Here is a 26,130-nt window from a genome sequence, read left to right on the forward strand (position 1 = left end):
TTTTTTTGGTCCAGTTCGTGGGGCCTGAACTCTGGGCCTACGTGCTGTCCCTCAGCTCTTCAGCTTAAGGCTAGCGCTCTACCACTTGAGCCACAGCGCCACTTCTGGCTTTTTTCTTTCTGGCTTATGTGGTGCTGAGGAATCGAACCCAGGGCCTCAGGCATGCAAGGCAAGCTCTCTACCACTGAGCCACCTTCCCAGCCCGACATTTTGAATTTGATAATTCTTTGTTGTGGGACTACCCTATACATTGTAGGTTATTTTAGGTACCTGGATGCAGCCTTCACCTCATGGACTTTCCTAAAATACTACTAAGTCTGGATTTGAAACACAGTCCTCAGCTCTCAACCTTCTGAATAGTTAGTATTACATGCATGAACCATAGGCACTAGGCTTCCTGCAACCCCCACATCCCCCCTACCCCTGGTAAGATTTTGCCTTGTGGCCAAAGTAGCTTCAAATCTTTGGTTTGTCTACTTCAGTCCCTGAGTTCTGACATAACAGGTCACAGCATCATGCCCAGCTCTTGCTTACGATTTTCTATGTAGGCATTCATGACATCTGCAAATAGATGTAATTTAGAACTTACAGTATTATGTTGAATAAGAATAATAGGAGTAGGTGTTTTGCATTATTCTCTACTTGAGAACGTCTACTTTTTTTTTTTTTGTCGGTCCTGGGGCCTGAACTCGGCCTGGGTGCTGTCCCTCAGCTCTTCAACTGTAGACTAGTGCTCTACTACTAGAGCCTCAGCCCCACTTCCAGCCTTTTCTGCTTATGTGGTGCTGAGAAATCGAACCCAGGGCTTCATGCATGCAAGGCAAGCACTCTGCTACTGAGCCACCTTTTCAGCCCTGAGAACGTATTGATGCTCTTAGGTAGGTTTTCCTTTTTTTTAAAAATCAAGTAGAGGGGTGAAATGAATTTGGTTTTGTGCATTTTTTTGGTTTGTTTTTTGTTTTTTTGGGGGTCCAGTCGTGGGCCTGAACTCTGGGCCTGGCTCTGTCCCTCAGCTCTTCAGCTCAAGGCTAGTGCTCTCCCGTTTGAGCCACAGTGCCACTTCTGGCTTTTTTTCTTATGTGGTGCTGAGGAATTGAACCCAGGGCCTCAAGCATGAAAGGCAAGTGCTCTACCACTGAGCCACCTTCCCAGCCCCTGAATTTGTTTTTTTTTGTGGGCTTAATTACAGATTAGTGTCTTTATCTGAAATACTTGACTAGAAGTGCTTCAAGTTTCAGATTTGGAAGTGTAAACACAAAGTTGATTTATATTTCATATCCACTCTATATACATACTATAAGGGTAATTATATGTTCTTATATTTAGTGTACATGAATTGTATGTGTATGTGTGTGTGCACGCTCACATGCACACATATGTGTTGCTAGGGATTGAATACAGGGCATCATGCATGTTTAACATGAACCCTGCTACTGAAGCTACATGGAACTAGCCCCAGCACACCTGCATTTTGACCATGGCCTATTATATAGGATGAGCTATAGGGTTTTCCTCATGGTGTCCTGTTGGTACTCAATTAAGTGAAGGATTTTGGATCATTTCAGGTTTTTGGATGAGAAATATTTAAACTAATATCATGTGGGTTTTCTTGAGCTTGTAGCTATTTGGCTTTCATTTGTGACTTTTTGGGGGTGGAGGGTGCTGAAGTTTGAACTCAGGTCATCAGACTTGTTGAGCATGTGGTAGAATACATGCTCAACAAATGCTATAGCCATGATTTTTGATTTTGAACCATCTTGCTTAGGTTTAGCCATGGACTTATTAAATCTAAATGGAAACCAGGCCCCCATTGCTCACACGTGTAATCCTAGCTACTCAGGAGGCTGAGATCTGAGGATTGAGGTTCAAAGCCAGCCTGGGCGGAAAACGGGAAGTGGCGCTGTGGCTCAAGTGGTAGAGCACTTGCCTTGAGCTGAAGAGCTGAGGGATAGTGCCCCAGGCCCAGAGTTCAAGCCCCACTACCCTCAAAAAAAATTTCAAATGGAAAACTTATCATTGGATTTAATTTACTAATATATTATTGAGTAATTAAAAATCTGTTGAGATCTTTATGTCTTTGTCTTATTTTATGAGAGAGATTGTGTTTTTTTTTTAAATATTGGACTGTGTGATTTGGTATTGGTATAATATTGGCTGTAAAAGTGATTTGGTGCCAGGTGCTGGAGGCTCATGCCTGTAATCCTAGCTATTCAGGAGGCTGAGTTATGTGGATCATGGTTCAGAGCCTGCATGGCAATATAGTCCTGAGATTCTTATCTCCAGTTATCCACCAGAAAACCAGAAGTGGCGCTGTGATTCAAGTGGTAGAGTGCTCACCTTGAGCTTGAAGAGCTGAGGGACAGTGCCCAGGCCCAGAGTTCAAGCCCCACGACTGCCAGAAAAGTGATTTGGGGCCAGCCACTGGTGGCTCACATCTATAATCCTAGCTACTCAGGAGGCTGGAATCTAAAAATTATGGTTCAAAGCCAGCTCAGGTTAGAAAATCCCTGAGACTCATTTCTAACTGCTAAAAATCCAGAAGTGGAGCTATACCTCAAGTGGTAGAACTCTAGCCTTGAGCAAAAAAGCTAAGGGACAGCACTCAGGCTCTGAGTTCAAACCCCATGGTGGACAAACAAGAAAAAAAGATTTAGAAAATTGTTCTGTCCTGCTGCATTTTCTGGTAAAGATTGTTCTTTCCAGGATGCTTTTTGTCCCTCACATTACTAATTTATTCATCTTTTTTTTCCTAATTTATTTTTTCTAATGGGTCACCGCTTTTGTGATTTCCTTTAGCAAAAGTGTTAATCTCTACCTTCATATGGTTGCTATACCACTGTGTAGACACTTCATATATACTTGACACATCACTGTAAAAATCCCTGCTCTGTATCACTTACTAGATATATAGTCACTGAGCAAGGTATTTGCCTTTGTGTCTGTTACATGGAGATGATAATAAAGGCCTGTGCTTCCATCAGTGTGTTTCAAGGATTATGTGAGTTAATGCATGTAAAATTCAGGGTTGTGTGCCCTCAGACTCAATAGGCTCTAGCTAACACTGTCAAGGTCATACTTCTTTTCTTGTGTTAGTCTTAAATCATTTAAACATGTAGGATGCTTGAGCAGGCTATTAAGCAATAGCAAATGAAAGGTATTCAGTAAGATTTTTTCACCAAATGGATAAATGAACCTAAATGAGTCCCTTGCTCCCTTGGCCTGTCTACTTTCCTTCTTTCTTCCCTCCCTCTCTGGTTTAAGTCAATTTATTAAATTGGCTCCATTTTCATTTTCAGAATTGAGCAATACTTATTTCATAAAATGGAATATATTTATCCACACTTGGCTTTTGTTTAGAAAACAGACTCAAGTACAAGCTCTTGCTCAAATAAATATGATTCAGATTTGATTTCAGGCCTGTTTCTACCATACCTGCTGATAGTTTTTTTTTAATCTAAATTTTGTGTGTTCTCTCTAATGCTCTAATTGCTTTTAAAAATATTTGTCCCAGTTAGAATAGAAAAGTCTTTAAGAAAGTGTACTACTATTGGTAAATAGCTTCCAAACAGAGCTATATTTACTAGGCAAGTTTTCTGCCACTGAGCTTCATTCATCCTCAGCCCTAGTTTTTTCTGTTAAGTTACTGTGTTGTTTCCATATTAGCAATGACCAATGGACAAAGAACTGTACATCAAAAGATACATTCATTTTGAGAATTGATTCTTATAGTGCTTAAAAATGGCAAGAAGAATAAAATAGGAAAATAGACCTTACTATATATTCTTATGTAATAGGTTATAGGACAGTAGATTGAACTTTTAGCTAGTAGTTTTCTCTTCTGGGATATATTTCAAGTTCATACATTTATCACATAATTTTCTATTAAATTTAGGGTGAATTTAAGGAGTTGTAGCCAAATGGCTACACTATGATTTACTTGTAGTTTTGACTTAAGTGGTTTCTGTATTGTGTTAGGAGCCTCCTGTTTAAAGGAGTTGTGCAAATGAGTACATTTGAAATTCTTTTTGTAAATCCTTTATGTAAATTGTATATGACAAGTTCAGTGTCTTTGAGTTTTGATGGTTCTGTTTCATAGATGCCCATGAATATTAATAGTTTCATCAGAAGGGAACAGTCTTGGAGCAGATTAGTTTTTGCATCAACCTTTGTAGACTTGGGGATATAGCTTAGTGGTAGAGCCTTGCCTACAATGTACTTGGCATGATCACCAGTAGGACAAAGAAGAACACAGGAAAAGTTAGAATAAAGGTATAATCTGTAGCCATTTTGTTAGAAATTTATTTATTTAATACCATTTAGTGGCTTTTGAAGAAAACAAATCATTTTCTTATTGTGGTGCTGGTGATAAAATCCAGACTCTGATTTTAGCACTTGCCTAAGTGCTTTACCTGAGCTATATTCCTAGTTTGAGAAATTTTAAAAATACTGTATTTTTAATGTCAGTGAACACTAGTTAGAATGATGACTCTAATACACTTTCCACACTTCACCATCATCATATTCCTTCCAGGTATTTTTGTGTACAATTGACCTGAAGTAATTAGGCTGTACAAAAAACAAAAGACAATGAATAATGTCATCTATCCTTTTAGTAAAATGGTCTGATTACAAAATATGCAGTGAAGTTTTATCTGTTAAATGATTTAAGTTTATAAAAATACCATATTCTCCTTGTTTTATGCTGATGTTGTCTTCTTGAGTTTTAAATTTATCTAGGATATCATCTAAGACAGTCTTGAGATTCTACTCCAGTGATCATGTTTCACCAGTTATTAAAACTGAGAGTACTGCCATTGCTTTCAGTTATTTGTTTAATAATTTGGCTAATCATTGTGAAACACCTTTCTGCATTTTTATTTTGCACTTTCTTGAAAGATGATGCAATACTTACAGAGAGGGAAATAGCAGAGTACATTATTATATCATCTTCCTGACATCTAGATACCATAAGTCTGTTTTGTTTAGTTTTTTTTTTCCCTTACTTAGTCTGGAGCCTTGCATGAGCGATATCCTCTGTGCTTTTTTGTTGTTGTTGTTGGTTGTAGGGCTTGAACTCCAAGCTTGGGCTCCGTCCCTGAGCTCTTTTTGCTCATGGTAGGCACCCTACTACTTTGAGCCATACTCCTGTTTCTTTGGTGGTTAATAGGAGACGAGAGTCTAACAGATTTTCCTGCCCAGGCTGGCTTTGAACTGTGATTCTCAGAACTCAGCTTTTTAAGTAGTTAAGATTACAGATGAGAGCCACCAGCACCAACTCCCCAATCCTCCCCCCACCCCCACTCTTGCCAATCCAGGGGCCTGAACTCAGGGCCTGGGCACTGTCCCTGAGCTTCTTTTGCTCAAGGCTAGCACTCTACCACTTGAGCCACAGCACCATTTCCCGCTTTTTCTGTTGATGTGGTTCTGAAGAAACTAACCCAGGGCATCATGCATGCTAGGCAAACATTCTACTAAGCTACATTCCCAGCCTGATTTTTATTTATGTACTATATGCAAACCATTCTGTAGCTCTTTATTCATGTGTTTATGTATTTGACATCCATTTATTATCCATTTGGCAGCTTGTCTGTGTACTTTATTCTTCATTTGATGTTATGACAAAGGGTGTGGTATAACAAAATGATATGCCCTTGCACATTTTTGATATGTAAGTTAAGGAATAATTGAATGTAGATCTTACATTTAACTTGTATTTCAATCCACATAATTCTTTTTAAAGCTGTTTGACTTTTTTCTCCCTTGACATCAATTGCTTTTAAGATAGGATGTTTGAGTTGGTTAGAATTAGTTTATAGTACCTTTGTGAATGATAGGGAATGCCCAAAAAACTGGAATGCTAGTTATTTTTCTATGATCTCAGGTGATATTACCTGTGTAACTTGCATAAAGTTGTTTTATGTAATTTTTTGTAGTGCTGTTGAAGAATTGGAAAGCCATAGACAGCAATATTTTTGAAATTTGAGTCTACTTAGAACTTTGTGTGTGTGTGTGTGTGTGTGGATGTGTGCACACATGTGCGTGTGCACGCGGGCCTGTTTTCACTACCTGGCATCTTCTATGGTATTAAATCCAGTGTTCACACACTACAGATAAGAGGTCTCCCACTAAGCCACACCCACAGCCCTTATAGTTTTGAGAGAAGGATCAGAATTGGATAGAATCTGTAACTTGTCTATGGTATAATATTTTGGGGTATTTAATTTCTTTCTTTCTCTTTTTTTTTTTTTTTTGTTGGCTGTGGGGCTTGAATTCTGGGCTTGGGCGCTGTCCCTCAGCTCTTCAGCTCAAGGCGAGCGCTCTACCACTTGAGCTACAGTGCCACTTCCAGTTTTCTGGTGGTTTATTGGAGATAGGAGTCTCACGGTCTCTCCTGCCAAGGCTGGCTTTGAACCGAGATCCTCAGATCTCAGCCTCTTGAGTAGCTAGGATTACAGGCGTGAGCCACCAGCACCCGGCTATTTTAGGGTATTTAAGACTTGACTAAGGCCAGATTTTTCCAGGTTCCCAAGTTTTCTTTAAATTTTTCTATTTATGAAGGATTAGTGCTAGTTACTTTCAAATACAGCAGTTTAAAGATTGTTGTTAAGATAACACTCAGGGGCTGGGAAGGTGGCTCAGTGGTAGAGCGCTTGCCTTGCATGCTCAAGGCCCTGGGTTCGATTCCTCAGCACCACATAAGCAAAAAAGAAAAAAGCCAGAAGTGGCGCTGTGGCTCAAGTGGTAGAGCACTAGCCTTGAGCTGAAGAGCTGAGGGACAGCGCCCAGGCCCAGAGTTCAGGCCCCACGACAGGACCCCAAAAAAAAAAAAGATAACACTCAGTTTTTTAATCATCAGGGCACTTATCATAAATGCATTCTAAATAAACATATGATCTATGGTAACCAGTGAGCTTTTCACAATTATAGAGAGGTAAACAATATTAGCTTTTTTGGGCAGGGTAGAGGCAGTGGCCATCTTGCAGACTAATCCTGAGGCACTATACATTGCAGACAAGTATTTTACCACTAAGCCATTCCTCCCTTATCCCCTTATAATTAATATTTAACTCCAGATAAGAGTAACTTATGAGACATATTTTCAGGTTTTGCAGAATGACTTAAAATTGCATAGGTAGAAACCAGACTGCATCTAACAGTCCTCATTTTATTTGCCTCTGTTGGAAGTATTTAATTTTGACTCATTGGTTAAGATACCTCAGTTCTTTAACAGGCTGATGTAAAAATTGTTCATCCCTTGAAACCTTCTAGACTTTTATTTATTATTCACATATTTGTTTATTACTAAGTAATTTGATTCACTGTAATGGCTATTTTAGGAAACATTTTCTTTTGGGAAGTCCAAAACTTAGTTTAAACAAGTTAGAATAGTGCTTTGGGAAAAAAATGCAACATTGTATTATGTGAGAAGAGCAAGTTGTAAAAGTTAAACTCTGAATCTGTATTTAGATGTTCGCATAGATAAAAGATTGGAAATTTACATGCTGTAATGTTATTAGTAGTAACCACAGATTTGTAGGTGTTTTGTATGCTTTTCAGGTACTTAGTTTAGGATTTTATAAAGTTTTAAGTTGGTTAAAACTTATAAATAAACTTTAAAAAACAATTGTCCTGGGCTGGGCTTGTTGGCTGAGGTATATGACACCTGCCATTGAGCATAATGCTTCAGATAATGAGTTGAGTCCTGGTCTGGGCTGAAAAACAAGAACATTTGCCCATCATAAATACTGGGATGGTAATTTTATGTAACAGATTGTAATAACAATTGATAATGAGTGGCTTACTGTACTCTTACCACATATTTCTGTGGGAAATGAAATGGGTAGATGAAAAAATACCTAATGCCTTTAAAGTTTATAAAATTAGTCTAGGAATGTAGCTACAATCTAAAATGTATCTGGGTCGTTTGTGTTAAAATATGTACTAGAAATTTGTTTTAGTTAAAAATTATTTAGATCTATTCTCAGAATATACTCTTTCATTTTTAGGCACTATCCAATTGGTTTGCTATTTGATCTTCTTGCATCAAATTCAGCTCTTCCTTGGAATATCACAGTACATTTTAAGGTACAGTATTGTATTTCTACCTGTCCCACTTGTGGTCAGTAAGAGAGTGGAAATTTTTTTTTAAAAATTTAAACTTTATTATAAAGGTGATATACCAGAGGGGTTACAGTTACACAAGGAAATGAGTACATTTCTTTCTTTCTTTCTTTTTTTTTGTCGGTCATGGGGCTTGAACTCTGGGCCTGGGCACTGTTCCTCAGCTCTTCAGCTCAAGGCTGGTGCTTTACCACTTGAGCCACAGCCCACTTCTGGTTTTCTGAGTGGTTTATTGGAGATCAGAATCTCACAGATTTTTCTGCCTGGGCTGGCTGTGAACCATGATCCTCAGATCAGCCTCCTGAGTAGCTAGGTTTACAGGCATGAGCCACTGGTGCTGAGCCCTTTTTAAACAGTGTTAACCTCTCCCTCATTTTCTCCCACTTTTCCTCCCTTTCTCACCGAAGTTGTAAAGTTCATTTCCAACAGTGTATAATGAGTATCACTGTTAATTTGATTCACCCTTTGTCCCGCCAAATCAGATAAACTTATACAAGACAAAGGGTACAGAAATAAAAAAACAGTGATACCAGGAAATAGACCTAAGGAGAAAAAAGAAAAAAAATAACTGCAAGCAGTATAAAAGAAAACCTCTTGTTTCCATTTCTTGGAGTTCATTTTGATAATCATCATTTTATATGGTCATATGTACATAGCTATCCTAAGAATATCTTTCTTTGTTTTCAGTGTGTGAATGCTTAGAGTGCTGTTTAATTAATCATGTCCAAATGTAATTGTCTTTTACTATGCATTGGATTAACTTGTAGTTCTATAGACATATCTAGTTATTACAAATGAAGTAAAACATGCAGCCTGGGCTTCTTTGAATCTGGCTTGCTTCACTTACTATATTTTTTTCCAAGTCTAAGAGTGGAATCTTTTTTTTTTTTTTTTGGTCTAGTTGTGGGCCTGAACTCTGGGCCTGGAAGCTGTCCCTCAGCTCTTCAGCTCATGGCTAGTGCTCTACCACTTGAGCCACAGCGCCACTTCTGGCTTTTTTTTTCTGCTTATTTGGTGCTGAGGAATCGAACCCACAGCCTCATGTGTGCAAGGCAAGCGCTCTACCACTGAGCCACTTCCCAGCCCCCCCTTTTTTTTTTTTTAAAGCACAGTTACTTACTACTTTTTCCTTTGATTTTTTTTTGTTTTTTTTTTTTTTGGTCAGTCATGGGGCTTGAAGTTGAGGCTTGGGCTCTTGTCTCTGAGCTTTTTTTGTTCAAAGCTAGCACTCTACATCTTGAGCCACAGACCTCTTCTGCCTTTTTCTGAGTAGTTTATTGGAAATAAGAATCTCAGACTTTCCTGCTTGGGCTGGGTTCAAACCACCATCTTCAAATCTCAGCCTCCTGAGTAGCTAGGATTACAGGCATGTGCTACCAGTGCCTGGCTCCTTTGCTATTCTTTTAGTTCCTAGGCTTCCACTAGGATTTGTCTATAAAATGCTTATCAGTTTCTTTTTCTTTTGGTGGTACTAGGGTTTGAACTAGAACCTCATACTTGGCTTGGCTTGCTTCCTCAGTTGGTGCTCAATCACATTTTCAGCTCTGCCTTTTCTGGTTAGTTGAAGACAGAGTCTCCTGGACTTTTCTGCTGGGGCTAGATTTGAACCAGTATCCACTGGCACCACTTATCCACTCATCAGCTGATGGACATTTGGGCTTTTTCTATTTTCTGCCCACTATAAATAGCAACTATTAGCATACAGGTACAAGGCTTGGTGTGAATGTGTTTTCAGTTCTCTTGGTTATATTACTGAGTAGATTACAGGATTACAAGTGTGAGCCACTGACCTGCCTTTCAGTTTCTTTCTAAATTTTGGTTAGAATGACTTAGACTTAAAATGCATAAGCATTTTTATTAGAGTTAAACATACTGTGTTTAAAAATTATTATAACGTATATGTACTTCAAAATAATTTGGCTCTGCCACTTGTGCCACATCTTCAGCTCTGCAAATCATATGTCTAATATGGGACTAGGATACACTTAAAAAAAAAAACAAATCTGGGCTGGAAAGGTGGCTCAGTGGTAGAGCGCTTGCCTTGCATGCCTGAGGCCCTGGGTTCGATTCCTCAGCACCCACATAAGCAAAAAGAAAAAAGCTGGAAGTGGCGCTATGGCTCAAGTGGTAGAGCGCTAGCCTTGAGCTGAAGAGCTGAGGGACAGCACCCAGGCCCAGAGTTCAGGCCCCACGACTGGACCCCCCAAAAAAACCAAAACAAATCTTTGGAGCTGGGAAGGTGGCTCAGTGGTAGAGCACTTGCCTTGTATGCTCGAGGCCCTTGGTTCAATTCCTCAGCACCACATAAGAAAAAAGCCAGAAGTGGCGCTGTGGCTCAAGTGGTAGAGTGCTAGCCTTGAGTTGAAGAGCTGAGGGACAGCGCCCAGGCCCAGAGTTCAGGCCCCACGACCGGACCCAAAAAAACAAAAACAAAAAAAAGAAAACAACAAATCTTCCAGGGCAAGAGGTATGGCTCAGTTGTAGTGTCTGTCTAGCAAACATGAGGCCTTGAGTTCAAACACCAGTACTGCCAAAAAACAACAGAGTAAACCCTCTACTAATTAAAAAAACAAAGCCTAATAAGCAAACTGAAAAATGGCCAAAGGGTTTGAATAGATGTTTCCCTAAAGAAGATATATAGGGCTGAGTGTGATAGCTGTAATAGTCCTATCTACTTGCCATGTAGATATCTGGAGTAATTGTAATTGCTAAGCACAATTAGTCATTAAGGAAATTTTTTTAAGAAGACAATAATGAGTAATTCCTTTACACCTACTAGGTTGATTATATCAAAGTATGGATAATAACAAGTTGGAGAGAGGGTGTGTTCTAATTAGAACCTTAACAAAGTACTGATGGTAATATGCAACTTCAACCCTTGTGGCATGTCCTCAAGTGATTAAATATTGATTTAGCCTGTGATCCATTAGTTCTACTTAGTAATATACCCAATAGATTTGAAAACAAGTTCACACCAAACCTTGTCCCTATATGCTAATAGTTGTTATTCATAGTGGGCAGAAAGTAGAAATAGACCAAATGTCCATCAGTTGATAAGTAGGTCAATGAAATATATGTCATACAATGGAACTCCATGATACATTTCTTTCATGAAAAGCAATGAATTACTGATAGAGGTTACCGACTTGAATACGTGTAAAGTGAGTGAAGGAAGATTCACTAAATTACATATTGTATAGTTCATTTCTATTAGATATTTGGAATATGCAAATCCGTACATGGCACATTTGTGGTTTTTAGGGACTGGAGGAAGATCAGCACAGGAAGCTGCTTATGCTGCTGTCTTTTTTTTTTTTTTTCTTAACCAGTCCCAGGCTTGAACTCAGGCCCAGGCACTGTCTCTGAGCTTCTTTTGCTCAAGGCTATCACTCTACAACTTGAGCCACAGTGCCACTTCCATCTTTTTCTGTTTATGTGGTACTGAGGAATGGAACCCAGGGCTTCATGCATGCATGCTAGTCAAGCACTCTACCACTAAGCCACATTCCCAGCACAGGAAGCTGCTTATGCTAATGTGCCTAGCATTTCTTCATTTCTTCTTGTGATGGATAGTGAAAATGTTATCAAATTAGATAAGTGATAATGGTTATACCTTGCAACTACAATGAAAATCACTGAAATTGTACCTTTTCTTATAAAAAGTATTTTTGAAAAAAATTGGGAGTACTTATCTCAGGGTATTGAGCTCATAGGCATACATTTTACCACTGAATTTATTTATTATTTTACAGTGTTGGTGCTGGGTCTTGAACTCAGCCCCTCTCTCTCCCTTGGCTTTTTTGCTGAGAGCCAGCACTCTGAGATACTTTTGGCTTTTTGCTGGTTAATTGTAGATAGAATGAGTCTCAGATTTTTCTGCTAGGCTGTTTTGAACCACAATTCTCAGCTTCCCAGGAAGCCAGGATCATAGGGGTGACCCACTAGCACCTGGCTAAATGTAAATTTCTGAGGTTTTTTTTTTTTTTTAACAATGAGTACTAGTTTGGCAGTGTGTGTGTGTGTGTGTGTGTGTGTGTGTGTGTGTGTGTACATGTAAATATATTCCTGTATATACACATAATAAATATACACTTTTGCTTGAACTCAGGGCCTGAACTCTATCCCTGAACTTGCTTGCTCAATCACAGCTAGCACTCTACCACTTGAACCACAGTTCTGCTTCAGGCTTTTTTGGTAACTAATTGGAGATGAGTCTTATGGACTTTCCTTCTCAGGCTAGCTTTGAACCATGTTCTCATATCTTAGCTTACTGAGTAGTTAGGATTACAGGCATGAGCCTATAATGAGACTGGAATAATTCTTTAATGCAGTGTTCAGCAAAAGGAGACTTCTCCTATCTTAAGCAGGATAAATTTAATTACTAAATTATTAAATATTCAATCATTTTGTTTGAGAATTTAGAAAACCACATCTAGATATGTAATTAAAGTGCTGATAAATTACAAGGAGAAAAATTTTAAAGTTGCTAAAGAAAAATGACTTACCAGGGATTCAGGGAACACTGTAAGTTGGTGGCAAAAGTCAAAAGACAATGATAGAGTGCTATAAAATATAGAAAATGGTAAGTAGTTACTATAAAAGATTCATTCTTGTCAGGTTCTTGTGATAATCCTGAGAGTTGCAGTTCAAATGTAGCTCAAGCAGGGAACTGTGAGACTCTTATCTCTAGTTAATTATCAATAAGCAGGAAGTAAAGCTGTGGCTCAAATGCCAGCCTTGAGTAAAAACACTCAACAACAGTACCTAGGCCTTGGGTTCAAGCCCAGGTTTTGGCACAAAAAAGAAAAAAAAGGGAGAAGAAAAAAAGTACATGAATAGAAAATTTGCAGAAGACCCTGTATAAATTACCAATAACCATATGAAAAGATATAACATTTCAAGTTACTTAACATTTCAAGTTTCCAAGGAAATGTAAATTAAACTATAAGTGAGATAATATTTTATATTCACTGGCATGACTAAAAAGACTGACAGAACTGTTTGAGGACAGGGAACCACAGCTGTTAATATTGCTGATGGGAGTTTACAATTATACCGTCTCTTTGAAAGATAATTTTGAACTTTTTGAATCGTTAAACATTCATTCCAACTATGGTCCAACATTACTTTTTGGAGAGAAGAAGGCAGCACTGGGGCTGAACTCAGGTCCTGGGCTTTGTCCTTAGCTTTTATGTTCAAGGCTGGCATTCTACCATTTGAACCACAGTTCTACATGTCGCTTTTGTCTTCCCTGGGCTGGTGGCAAACCTTGATCTTGAGCTTCCTGAAATAGTTAGGATATTAGGTGTGAGCCACTGGCTCTAGCCCAACATTTTGTTTTCCATCTGTGTAATCCAGAAAGATAACATATGTCTAAAGAAACTTAAACACCATTGTTCACTGCAGCTTTATTAGTAATAGTTAAAACCTGGAAACAATCCCAATATGTATTAACAGATTTTTGGATAAACAGATAGTGATATTTTCATTCAGCATCATACAACTTGTCAATAGAAGGGAACTAATTACTGATACGTGCAAATAACATGAATCTCAGACATTATGCCAAGTGTAAGATGATAGATTATACAAGAATCCATGTTTCTATTTATATGAGATTTAGCACAGACTGAACTAATATCTGATGCTACAAATCATCAGTAATTGGTTGGGGTAGGAACTAGGGAGCTGATTGCAAAGGGCACAAAGTGAATAACTTGGTGATGGGAGGAGGAAGAATTGGTGGTGGTGGTTGTATTGTTCCATAACTTGATTGGGCTGACAGTTACTCTATCAAAAGTCAACTGTTTTCTTGAAATTCCTGCTTTATTTTATGTGAATGAGATAAATTTATTAAGACGGGCAAGACCAAGTTAGGGTCTCTGCCTTGCTTGTAAACTTCTGAGTATTGATTCCTGTGGATAGATATGCCAACAAGATTTATAATACTGACAGAGGTTTTTATAAGTTCAAGTTTGGGGCCATTGTGAACTTAACTCTGACTTGATGGACAAATGGAAAACTTCCCAAAGGAACTGTTTGTAGAAGTTATACTGAAACTGAGAACTTTGGTACCAGCTGTGTGTGTGTTTGGGTGATAGTCAAGGAGAAAGTGGGGTAGGCAGAGCTTCCACATGCAAAATACTAATTAAGGAGAAGACTATGGGCATTGGTGCCAGTTACAGAGATTTTCAGAAACCATTAGTAGATGTATAGGAGAGGGTTTGTACAAGGAGAGGGCCACTAGAAATGAATTCCAGATCTGTTTAAGGTATAAAGCAACCGAGTTGAATTAGATGTAGAAGGGAAGGAGAAGGGTATGGATCATTGGTTCAGTTTTTGAATTTATTGAGCTTTACATGCCTAAGAGAATTACAGATTTGTTCAGGGCTGAGAGTTATGGCAAATATCTTGTCAAGAGAAAATCATTAATCTATGTTGTAGGTAACTTCATATGGGTAACTTTATATGAGAATATGGGATGAAAAAGTGAAGAAGTTCTAGACTATAAACTTTAAAAATAGCAATATTTAAAGAATGGCTTTGGAAGAGGTGAAAGTGGCTTCAAGAAAAAGGAACATAGCAAGGTTTGGTAACACAAGAACTTGTGGATGAGTGCTCTATGGAATATACTGAGTTGTTAGATATTTGGCATGTGCTTTAGACATACACTGTTAACCTTGAAAAAAAACAATTGAAATGGAGATAGAAGAGTTGCAGAGGATTGACTAGGGTCAAAGGCCTTGGTGAGCTTAAACGTTGAATGTCAATATGAGGTTTTAGGTGAAGAAGAGGGAAGGGGTTTGGTTTTAGTTTTGGATATCAATTTTAAGTTTGAAACTGATGGGAAACAAGAGAACTAGCTAATGATACAATCCTGGAAAGGGAGGGGAATCGATCTGGGTTTCAAAGATATAGCATTTGGGATTTAGAAAACAGGATGAGACATATCCTATAGATTATAATAGTAAATAAAAAGAACTGATTTAGGTAACTTTACATTTTGTAGCTTGGTAGAATTAAGAAATGGAAGGAAACCAAGAAATGTTAATTTTTGGTTCACTGATTTTAGCATTGGTTTAATTAATTTCTATTATATTCCTCTATGCATATGTGTCTTTTCTATCTAATTTATTGGTTATTAGGGATTGAACCCTAGGCTTTGGCACATGTTAGGCAACCACTTGAGCTATATCCCTAGCTTCATAATATAGTCTTTCTTATTGAGAATATTACACTTTGGAAGAAATACTTAAATCCAGTCCTTCCCATATGTATACACATACTTATATAATATTGGGAAATGTTTTTAGAATTGTTTTCAAATGAAGACTTTAGATTATGGCTTTATTTTTTTCTGTGTAATCAGGGGTGGCCCTCTGTCTGAAAATCACTTGGTATATGACAGGGCTAGATCACATATGTTTCTTTTTGGTTGTTGATAGTCTGTATGTCCCTTGAATGCTTTCATAAATATGCAACTAGTCCTTGGAGAGAAGATTCCCTTGCTGGAATGTTAAATCTACTATTGGAGGTGACTAATAAAACAACATTTCTGTGAATTCCCAACTACCGAATGTTTGATCATATGTTAGTGTGTGTAAGTGTGTGTTTGTTCATGTGTGTGTTCCTGGGGCTTGAGTGTTGGGCCTGGGTGATGTCCCTGAGGATTTTTTGCTCAAGTCTAGCACTAGATCTACCACTTCAGTTACAAATAAACTTTTTGAGAGTTAATTTTAGATAAGTGTCTCATGGACTTTGAACCCTGGCTTTGAAGGGTTTGAAGGCTGGCTTTGAACCCTGATCCTCAGATCTCAGCCTCCTGAGTAGCTAGGATTACTGGCAGGAGCCATAGGTACCAGGCTTTTATCTTTTCCTTCCTTCCTTCCTTCGTTACTTACTTACTTTTTTGTGCCAGTTATGGAGCTTGAATTAGGTTTTTTGTTTAAGGCTTTCACTTTCCCACTCAAACCACACCCATACCTCCACTTTTGGCTTTTTGCTGGAGGTAGAAGAATCTCATTGACTTTAGTGTTCAGTATGATTTTGAACTGTGTTCATCAGAACTTAGCCTCTTGAGTGTCTACGATTATAGACATGAACCATTGGCACCTGGCTCTGTTGCTAGATTCTGTATACATGAGTTGAAAAACACATTTTTTTTTTCTGTTGCCATGAGTTCTTTGAGTTTGCAATATGGTGGATACAGTAGAGGATGAATGTTCCCACTTTCTTGTTTTTGCTTTCTTGTAAACATAAAATGTTTAATGGTGGCCAATTATCTCTAATGTTAAATGACACTTTTAATAATAATATTGAACTTAATGGATTCTTTCCAATTACTTTTGTAAAAGTGAAATTAGGATTAGTTTGTAATGCATCTGATTTAGATTAATGGAAGATAGTAAACTGAGTGTCAAACTCAAGAGAATTTGTTTGGGTTGAAAAGAAAGGCATTTATAAACAATGGCTAATGCACAGTAGAAAGGAGGATTAAAAGTGTGATGAATCAAGGATTTGTTTGTAATTTCATTTTGAAGCTTAAAAAAAAAGGACTTTGTACTCCTACCTCCACTTACTCACGGAAAGAGGGGTTTTAGCTGAGATATCTGTCACTTTCTTTGCCACAATTAATTCAACTGCTTTGTTTTGGCTGCACAAGGCATATCTCTTTTTTTTTCTTCTGTTTTTGCCCTCTCACCTTCTCCTGAGTTCATGTCACTAGGTATAGGCATTCTGTTGAAGCTTAGGGGTACACAGCTATCTGCACATACCACCACCGCAGCAGTACTGGGGTCATCCTATTATCTTATCTGTACTCTCTCAAGACTTACCTTGCTATAAAGCTGCTCATTTATAATTGTCAGATGTTCATTGTAGGAATCAGATTTGTAAGCTTAAGAATCTACAGTGAAAAGGTGGGAAAACAGCAAAGCAATTGGTGGTTACATGGGCTACTTGCCTAAGTAACTTAGGCTGAACACATTTCTATGAGGCTAAAGAAAAGTTTCTCTTCAGTCTTTTGCAGCCACTGTTTTGAGAAATCAACTCCTTTTGTCATACAAAGTTTTAAGGAATTAAAACAATACTTGAAAAGGTAAATAATTCAAATTATCCAAAAACGTAACTTACTTTGAGATACAAAATATTCCTATGTGCAGCTAATCATTTATAACAAAACTGTATAATCAACATGGAGAACTGTATACTATATGAAAGGCTATTTTAGACATTAATTTTCATTTACTTCTCCCTCCCTTCCCCCTTTTCTTCAGCATAATACGAGGGCCTTGCTTACTAAACAATGGAGCAGGTGTTCTATCTGTCTCTCTCTCTCTCTCTCTCTCTCTCTCTCTCTCTCTCTCTCTCTCTCTCTCTAGTCACTCCTAGGGCTTGAACTCTGGACCTGGGCCCTGTCTCTTAACTCTTCAGCTTAAGGCTATGCTCTACCACTTTGAGCCATAGTGCTACTTCTAGTTTTCTGCTAGTTAATTGGAGATGAGGATTTCCTGGGCTTTCCTGCCCAGGCTGGCTTTGAACGGCAGTCCTCAGATCTCCTCCTGAGTAGCTAGGATTATAGGCATTAGCCACTGATGCCCGGTGACATTATTTTTTATTCTTTGCAGACCAGGGGTTGAATATAGGGCTTCATGCATGATAGGCAAGTGGTCTACCACTGAAGTATATTCTCAACTTAAGACTTTTTATTGACAAAATTAACTGTTTTATAATTGAAAGCCACATTATAAATTATACCAAAGTTAACATTTTCTGGAAATTATTAATGTTGTATTCCAAATAATAATACAGTGAATATGTACCTTTAGAGATTGACATGCAGATTTGAAATGGAAGATCAATTAACTTAAATAGAAATAATTACAATACTAATGCATTGAATATAGGCTAATATACATGTACTATTGTGAATGAAGTCATAAACAAACTTAGTTCTTTTTGATTAAGTTAGTTTTGAATTTTTGTGGTACTGAAGTTTGAACTATCCTTCAGTCCAGCTGAAAAACTATGTTTTAGAGTATCATTGAATAATAAACTGTTCATAATCAAAGAATATACATTAACAGAAATTAAATTTTGTGCTCTGTCCACTTTTATTTCCTGTCTTTTTTTGGGGGTCCAGTCGTGGGGCCTGAACTCTGGGCCTGAGTGCTATCCCTCAGCTCTTCAGCTTAAGGCTAGTGCTCTACCACTTGGGCCACAGCGCCACTTCCGGCTTTTTTCTTTTTGCTTATGTGGTGCTGAGGAATTAAATCCAGGGCCTTGAGCATGCAAGGCAAACGCTCTACCACTGAGCCACCTTCCCAGCCCCTATTTCCTGTCATATTGTTACAAGTAAAAACAATTGGGAACAGTATTGTGTAAGCCTTTAGGCATAGGATTTCATTTATTTTTATTTATTTATTTTTATATTTGCCAATCCTGGGGCTTGAATTCAGGGCCTGTGCACTGTCTCTAAGATTCTTTTGGCTCAAGGCTAGTACTCTACCACTTGAGCCACAGCACCACTTCCAGTCTTTTCTGTTTATGTGGTTCTGAGGAATTTGAACCTAGGGCTTCATGCATGCTAGGCAAGCACTTTACTACTAAGCCCCATTCTTCGCCACTTTATTTATTTATTTATTTTAAAGATTAAAAACCTAGCTTAAGATACTGTGGCATATTGTAGGTTGTAGTTCCAAAGAATTTGTATCTTTTTACATTCCCACCACTAGTGGGTGAGAGAGAGTTCCATTCCATATCCCTTTAAACACTTGGGAATGGCAGGTTATGGTGGTGCATGCCTGTATCTCTATTATTTTGTAGGCTAAGAAGGGGGATTTATGACTACAAGGCCAACCCAGTGAGTTCCAAATCCAGACTGGGCTATATAGTGAGATCCTTTATCAAGATGAAAATTAAACCAGTATCCTGTCTCTATGAAAACAAACAATCCCCTTGGCATGATCAATTGAAAAACTATTTTAAAAACAATTTCCCTTCATTATCTATGTTTTTACAAGTATAGATAAGTATAATTTGGGAAAAGTACAAATTGTGCCAAATAGGTACTAATTTCTTTTTTCTTTCTTTCTTTTGCTGGTCCTGGGGTTTGAACTCAGGACCTGGGGACTGTCCCTGAGCCTCTCTGTGCTCAAGGCTAGTGCTCTACCACTTGAGCCACAGCATCCCTTCTGGCTTTTTTGAGTAGTTTATTGGAGATAGGAGTGTCACAGGGACTTTTCTGCCCAGGATGGCTTCAAACCACGATCCTCAGATCTAAGCCTTCTGAGTAGCTAGAATTACAGGTGTGAACCACTGGTGCCCTGCATGATTTTTAAGTTAATTAAAATAAAGGTTATAGTAAAAGATGGTTTGCTACAAATATTGGAGCAGCTAATTTTATAATGTGTATACTTGTTTTAACATATGTTTTTCCTTTGATAGAGTTTTCCAGAAAAGGACCTTCTGCACTGTCCATCTAAAGATGCAATTGAAGCTCATTTTATGTCTTGTATGAAAGAAGCTGATGCTTTAAAGCATAAAAGTCAAGTAATTAATGAAATGCAGAAAAAAGATCACAAGCAGCTTTGGATGGGACTACAAAATGGTAACTAATATACTGTATAAACTAAGAATGCTATTTTATAAAATATGATAAAACTAAGTAATTTACACATTTAAAAATAGATGGCAAGCTGGGCGCCAGTGTCTCACGCCTGTAATCCTAGCTACTCAGGAGGCTGAGATCTGAGGATCATGTTTTTTTTTTCCTCCTGTATTTCTTTTTAAAATATTTTTAAGTAGTTGTACAAAGTCACAAACACATTTTAACCTTCACAAGGCAAATTGTCATTAGCATGGTCTACACAGTGTGTGAGTTCTATGAGTTTTGACAATACAAGTAGGAACATGATTTAAAGCCAGTCCACGCAGGAAAGTCCATGAAACGCTTATCTCCAATAAACCACCAGAAAACTGGAAGTGGCACTTTGGCCGTAGTGATAAAGGGCTTTTCTTGAACTGAAGAGCACGGGGACAGTGCCCAGCCCCAGAATTCAAGCCCCATCACCACCAACAACAACAAAAAATAGAAAAATGTCACAAGTTAAATCTATCCTCCATGACCAAATTTGTACACTAGGTACTTTTTTATTATCATTCACACACACACATGTCCTTCAGTGCATTTTCTAATTTTTTTTTGCGGGGGGGGGGGTCCAGTCATGGGGCCTGAACTCTGGACCTGGGCACTGTCCCTCAGCTCTTGAGCTCAAGGCTAGCACTCTACCACTTGAGCCACAGCGCAACTTCCGGCTTTTTTCTTTTTGCTTACATGGTGTAGAGGAATCGAACCCAGGGCCTCATACATGTCAGGCAAGCGCTCTACCCCTGAGCTACCTTCCCAGCCCCTATTTTCTAATTTTTTAACCTAGTACTTAAAACAGCATAAACTTTGTGTGTAGCTTCCCCAGCTGTATGGTTCAAATTTCCATTGCTATATTTAGTATAAATATTTACATTTAATACAACTTTATTGCTCTTAGGTCCAGTAACCTTACATACAACATGTGTTAGTGGTCATTGTTGCATCATATTACATCTTAGTCTCTGTTGGTCCATTATGTAGATGTTATTTTATTCATGTCATTTGCAGACAGCAAAATATGTAATTGTGTTGCTTGTTTCAGTTGTCATTTTATAAAATAAATAATTAGGGGCTGGGAATGTGGCTCATTGGTACAGTGCTTCCCTCACATGCATGAAGCCCTGGGTTCAATTCTCAGTAGCTCATACACAGAAAAAGCTGGAAGTGGTACTGTAGCTCAAGTGTTAGCCTTGAGCAAAAGCAGCTCAGGGACAGTGCCCAGGCCCTGAGTTCAAGCCCCAGGACTGGCCAAAAAAAGGGAAAAAAAGGCCGGGTGCTAGTGGCTCACACCTGTAATAGCTGTTTAGGAGGCTGAGATCTGAGGAAGCCAACCATGGTAGGAAAGTATATGAGGCTATTAGTTCTGATTAACCAGCAAAAAGCAGGAAGTAGAGCTGTGACTTTAGTGGTAGAGTGTGAGGCTTAACCATAAGAAGAGACAGTGCCCAGGCCCTTAGGCTGGTATCACCAAAACATTTCTGGTCTGGGAAGGTGGCTCAGTGGTAGAGTGCTTGCCTTGCATGCATGAGGCCCTGGGTTGGATTCCTCAGCACCACATAAGCAAAAAAGCCAGAAGTGGCACTGTGGCTCAAGTGGTAGAGTGCTAGCCTTGAGCTGAAGAGCTGAGGGACAGCGCCCAGGCCCAGAGTTCAGGCCCTACGACCGGACTCAAAAAATAAAAATTAAAAAAGAAATAAAACAAAATAAAACATTCCTTTCTTCCTCCTCTCCTTCCCATTCCTTCTCTTCCCTCTCCCTTTTTCCCCCTCACCCTTTCCTCTCTTCCTTTTCACCCTTTCTCTCTTCCTTTCTCTTCTTCTCTCTCCCCCTCTTTTCTTTTTTTGTGCCACTCCTGGGGCTTGAACTCAAAGATTGGTCAGTGCTCTACAACTTGAGCCATAGCTCCACTTCTGGCTTTCTGATATTTAACTGGAGATAAAAGTTTCAAGGACTATCCTGTCCTGGCTGGCTTCCAACCTTGATCCTCAGATCTCAGCCTAAGGAGCACCTAGGATTATAAATTTAAGCCACCAGTGCACGGCTTAGTTTCACATTAATGTAGTACTTTATTTTCATATTAATTATCTTCAATAGATAGTGTTGGTCTTAGTTAAAAATAATAGATATCAGTTCCTTTATTGTAGTTCTTATGTCACCAGAAAACATTAAGAATAACTTAAAATAGTTTAAAAATGCTATAATAGTTGTGGAATTGTTTGAATTTATGAATAAGAATTTCTTAGTTGTAAAGTCAAAGATAACTTCACCTTTTTGTAGTAGAATTAATAATTTGCAATAATCAAGACAAAACAGATGGTAATTTGATTTTACTCTGTATTGCACCTGTATACTATAACAAGTAAACAGAAACTTCAACAAGTTTTGAATACTTTCATATGCTAATTTTAATTTCAGAAGCTCTCTGGAGGTGAAATAAGAAAAGCTTATGAAACCAGGAAAACTCATTTAAGATAGACCGTGCCTTTCAGGATTTGTTGTGGGCTTTCATTTCAGATATAAAAATATACAGCCTCTCTGTAAAATAGCCACAAGAAAGAAAGTAGCATTTTTATTTCTGAGGTAGTTGTCACTAATTATGCAGGCTATTTTCTACTTAATGTCATTTTTTAAAATGAGTTAGAAAATTGAGGAAATCCTTAAGAGAAAATTTTTTTTAATTTTTTTGGGGGTCCAGTTGTGGGGCCTGAACTCTGGGCCTGGGTGCTGTCCCTCAGCTCTTCAGCTCAAGGCTAGCACTCTACCACTTGAGCCACAGCTTCACATCCGTCTTTTTTCTTTTTGCTTATGTGGGTGCTGAGGAATCGAACCCAGGGCCTCATGCATGCAAGGCAAGCACTCTACCACTGAGCCACCTTCCTAGCCCCTTAAAAGAAATTTTTTAACCTGACTTATTTTAACTTAATGACTTATCCCTATATTCATGAGTACATATTTTTAACAAAATACAAAAAAATCTTAAGTTCCATGTTCTTGCAAGTAAAGGCAAAGCTTGACTGTTAAATATGTTAAAAGCTTCCATTATTTTTAGTGGATATTAGTTTAATTAAAATTAAATTAAAAAAATTTTTTTTGGGTCCAGTCGTGGGGCCTGAACTCTGGGTCTGGGGGCTGTCCCTCAGCTCTTCAGCTCAAGGCTAGCACTCTACCACTTGAGCCACAGTGCCACTTCCAGCTTTTTTTGTTGTTGTTATTCTGCTTATGTGGTATGAGGAATCGAACCTAGGGCCTCATGCATGCAAGGCAAGCGCTCTGCCACTGAGCCACCTTCTCAGCTCAATGTAAGTCCAATTTTTTTGGGGGGGGGTCGGTGGTGGGGCTTGAACTTTGGGCTTGGGCACTGTCCATGTGCTCTTTAGCTCAAGGCAAACACTCTAGCGCTTGAGCCACAGCACCACTTCCTAGAATTAAATTTTTAATTTTAATGCCATGTCATTTTATTTTTGAGATAGGGTCTCTGACCGTGACCTTGAACTCATTACCCTTCTGCCTCTACCTTCAGAGTTCTATGATTACATGAGGTGCCAGTATTGCCACTTCAAGCTTTCTAAGGGGAAATAGTGATTATGTGTAACAATTCAAAATATTTAGAAAACAGATAGGTTTGATAGGTAATAGATAAATGTAGGTGCCCCAGCCCTTTTCAGGCTTGTATGCTAGACAAGTATATTGTCATTACACTTCTTTTATTTCATTATTGGTTTATAGAAGCATAGGTATTCTGAGATAGAGGGCTGGACCTCTCATTTACTGTTCTATGGACTACCTTTATTAATCCACAGGACATAAAATCTCTCATAGGACTTAAGTTCAAGCACTGGTAAACAGTGATGACACACACTTAAAAAAGGTACCATGTGATTTTTTTTGGTTGTTGTTGCTTTGTATGTCCCTTCCCTATGGTATAACCCCTGTTTTCACTGTATTTGATGTTGGTAAAATTGGGGGAGGGCAAGGGAGAAAAACAAATTGAATTCAGGACCTTCCTCTCTTGCTTAGCTTTTTTGCTCAAGCTGGCACAATAACCACATCTCCACTTCAGGCTTTTTGCTGATTAACTGGAGATAAAAGATTCATGGACTTTTCTGCTAGGGCTGCCTTCAAACTGCTATCCTTAGATCTCATCCTCCTGAGTAGCTAGGATTTCAGATATGATCCACCAATGTTCACCTGATGATTAGTTTATTTTTTTCAAATTTATTTCGTGATGAATAATTACCATTAGTTTCTTTCCCTCCCCCTTCTTTTTGAGGAGGATTTAGGTAGATTATAGTTAGTAACTTGCCAGAAATAACTGTAATATTATATAAAAATTGCCAACACACAAACAGTGTAGCTACTGCCTGTATGTGTATCTTTTTATTTATTTATTTTGTTGATCATGGTACTTGAATTCTGGGCTTGAAAGTTGTCCCTCAGCTCTTTAGCTCAAGGCTACTCTACCACTTGAGCCACATCACCACTTTTGGTTTTTCTGAGTAGTTTATTGGAGATGAGAGTCTTATGGTCCTGCCTAGGCTGGCTTTGAACTGGGATTCACAGATCTCAGCCTCCTGAGTAGCTAGGATTACAAGCATGAGCCACCAGCGCCTGGCTCCTTGTATTGTTTTTGTAGTGCTTGATTCTTGCGACGTTTCTGATATAATAAGAGGAGGAGGAAGGACCAGCGAATGTATTATGTATGGAGAAGTATAATATATAATTTGGCCAGAACTATAACAAAAATGATATAAATAAAATGCTAAGATTAAAGACAAAATTAGAATGAAAAGCTAGTTATTGAATGTTTCTGAGAAGCTAAGCAAAAAATGGCAGCTATTAGGAAGCAGAGATGTGGAGTTTAATGATTACCGGTGTATTGCTGAGTATGTATTACAGAAAACGTAAGAATTTCAAAACTACATAGATTTAGTCAAAAGTTAGACACGATCCTTAGGTCTCATTCTCCTGAGTAGCTAGGATTATAGGCGTGAGCCATCAGCACCCACTGTATGATTATCTTAAAGCTACCATTACTATGATTTTTTTTTACAGTGCCAGCTAGTCTAGTTGTATGTATTATAGGAGACTCCTTATATAATAATAGCTTTACCGTGGGGGAGGGACATACAAAGCAACAAAAAATATCACTTTATGAATACATTAGGAACAATAGCAAGGAAGAAAAAACCACTGTGTCCTTATCTTGAGGTTCATTTCGCCTAACATCATCTTATCTGACCTTTTCTGCTTGTCTCAGACATATACTAGTTATTGCAAATAAGGGAAATGATGGGACCCATATTTCTTTGGGCCTAGGACACAAGGGGTGTTTTCTTTCTTGCTATTGTTTCTAATGTATTTATAAGATGATTTTTTTTGTTGCTTTGTATGTCCCTCCCCTATGGTATAACCCTTGTTTTCACTGTATTTGATGTTAGTAAAATTTGGGGAGGGCAAAGGAAAAAACCAAATTGTTTAAATAGGGATACAGGTGAACCCATTGCAACAATGAGATTACAAGATGCTATGTTTAAAAATTAACTTTATAACTTTTTGGGGGGGTTAGGGGAGTATAGTTATGGAGAGGAGGGCAGGGATGGTAGGGGAAAAACAGGAGGAGGCAACAATCCTTGATAAGAAATGTACTCATTAACTTGCTCATGTAATTGTAACCCTCTGTCTGGTATTTTCACAATAAAAAACTTATTAAATAATAGCTTTATGGAGTAAAACTGTCAGTAGGAGGCATAAGAACTCTTCTTGAACTTGTCTGAAAAATAGATATTTGATGTGTGTGTGTGTGTGCATGTGTGCGTGCGCGTGCGCGCACATGCGTGTGTATACCTGTGCACATGCTAGTCCTGTGGCTTGAATTCATGGCTTTAGGTACTGTCCCTGAGCTTCTCTAGCACTCTACCACTTGGGCCACAGCTCCACTTCTGGCTTTTTCTGTAGTACTGAAGAATCTAACCCAGGGCTTCATGCATGCTAGTGAAGTACTCTAACCACTAAGTTACATTCTCAGCCCTACTTTTATTTTTAAAGACTTTTTAAGACAGTCTTTGAACTTCATATCTCCTTTCCTCTGTCTTCTATTTGCTGAGTTTACAGGCATGGCCACTATGCCTGGCTCAAAAATCCCAATTTTTGATTATTTCTAATAATCAAAATAATTTCTAATACTGAAATCTTGGAGCTGCTTACTTGCTAGAGAGAGTTAATTCTGATTACAATTTTGAGTGTAAAATGTTACTTTGTTAAAATAATATATTCTTGGATTCTGGGTGAGCCAGTAAGTTGCTTTAAAACAGGATATAGGAAAAGAGAAAGTACATTGTCAAATCAGAATATGAAAAAAAAAA

General features: G+C 38.3%; 1 protein-coding gene across 2 annotated transcripts in view; it reads left to right on the forward strand.

Annotated features, from left to right (window-relative positions):
- Nucleotides 1-26,130, forward strand: part of Atg5 (autophagy related 5) — a 75,825-nt gene that overhangs the window by 15,869 nt on the left and 33,826 nt on the right. For both annotated transcript variants that reach the window (XM_013022439.1, XM_013022440.1), the window contains 2 exons: nt 8,007-8,085; nt 19,567-19,729. In XM_013022439.1, the coding sequence (XP_012877893.1) occupies nt 8,007-8,085; nt 19,567-19,729 (242 nt within the window). The remainder of the gene's footprint in view (nt 1-8,006; nt 8,086-19,566; nt 19,730-26,130) is intronic.

The sequence above is a fragment of the Dipodomys ordii genome, unplaced genomic scaffold (genome assembly GCF_000151885.1).
Source record: "Dipodomys ordii isolate 6190 unplaced genomic scaffold, Dord_2.0 Scaffold62, whole genome shotgun sequence".
In the NCBI taxonomy this organism is placed as follows: domain Eukaryota; kingdom Metazoa; phylum Chordata; class Mammalia; order Rodentia; family Heteromyidae; genus Dipodomys; species Dipodomys ordii.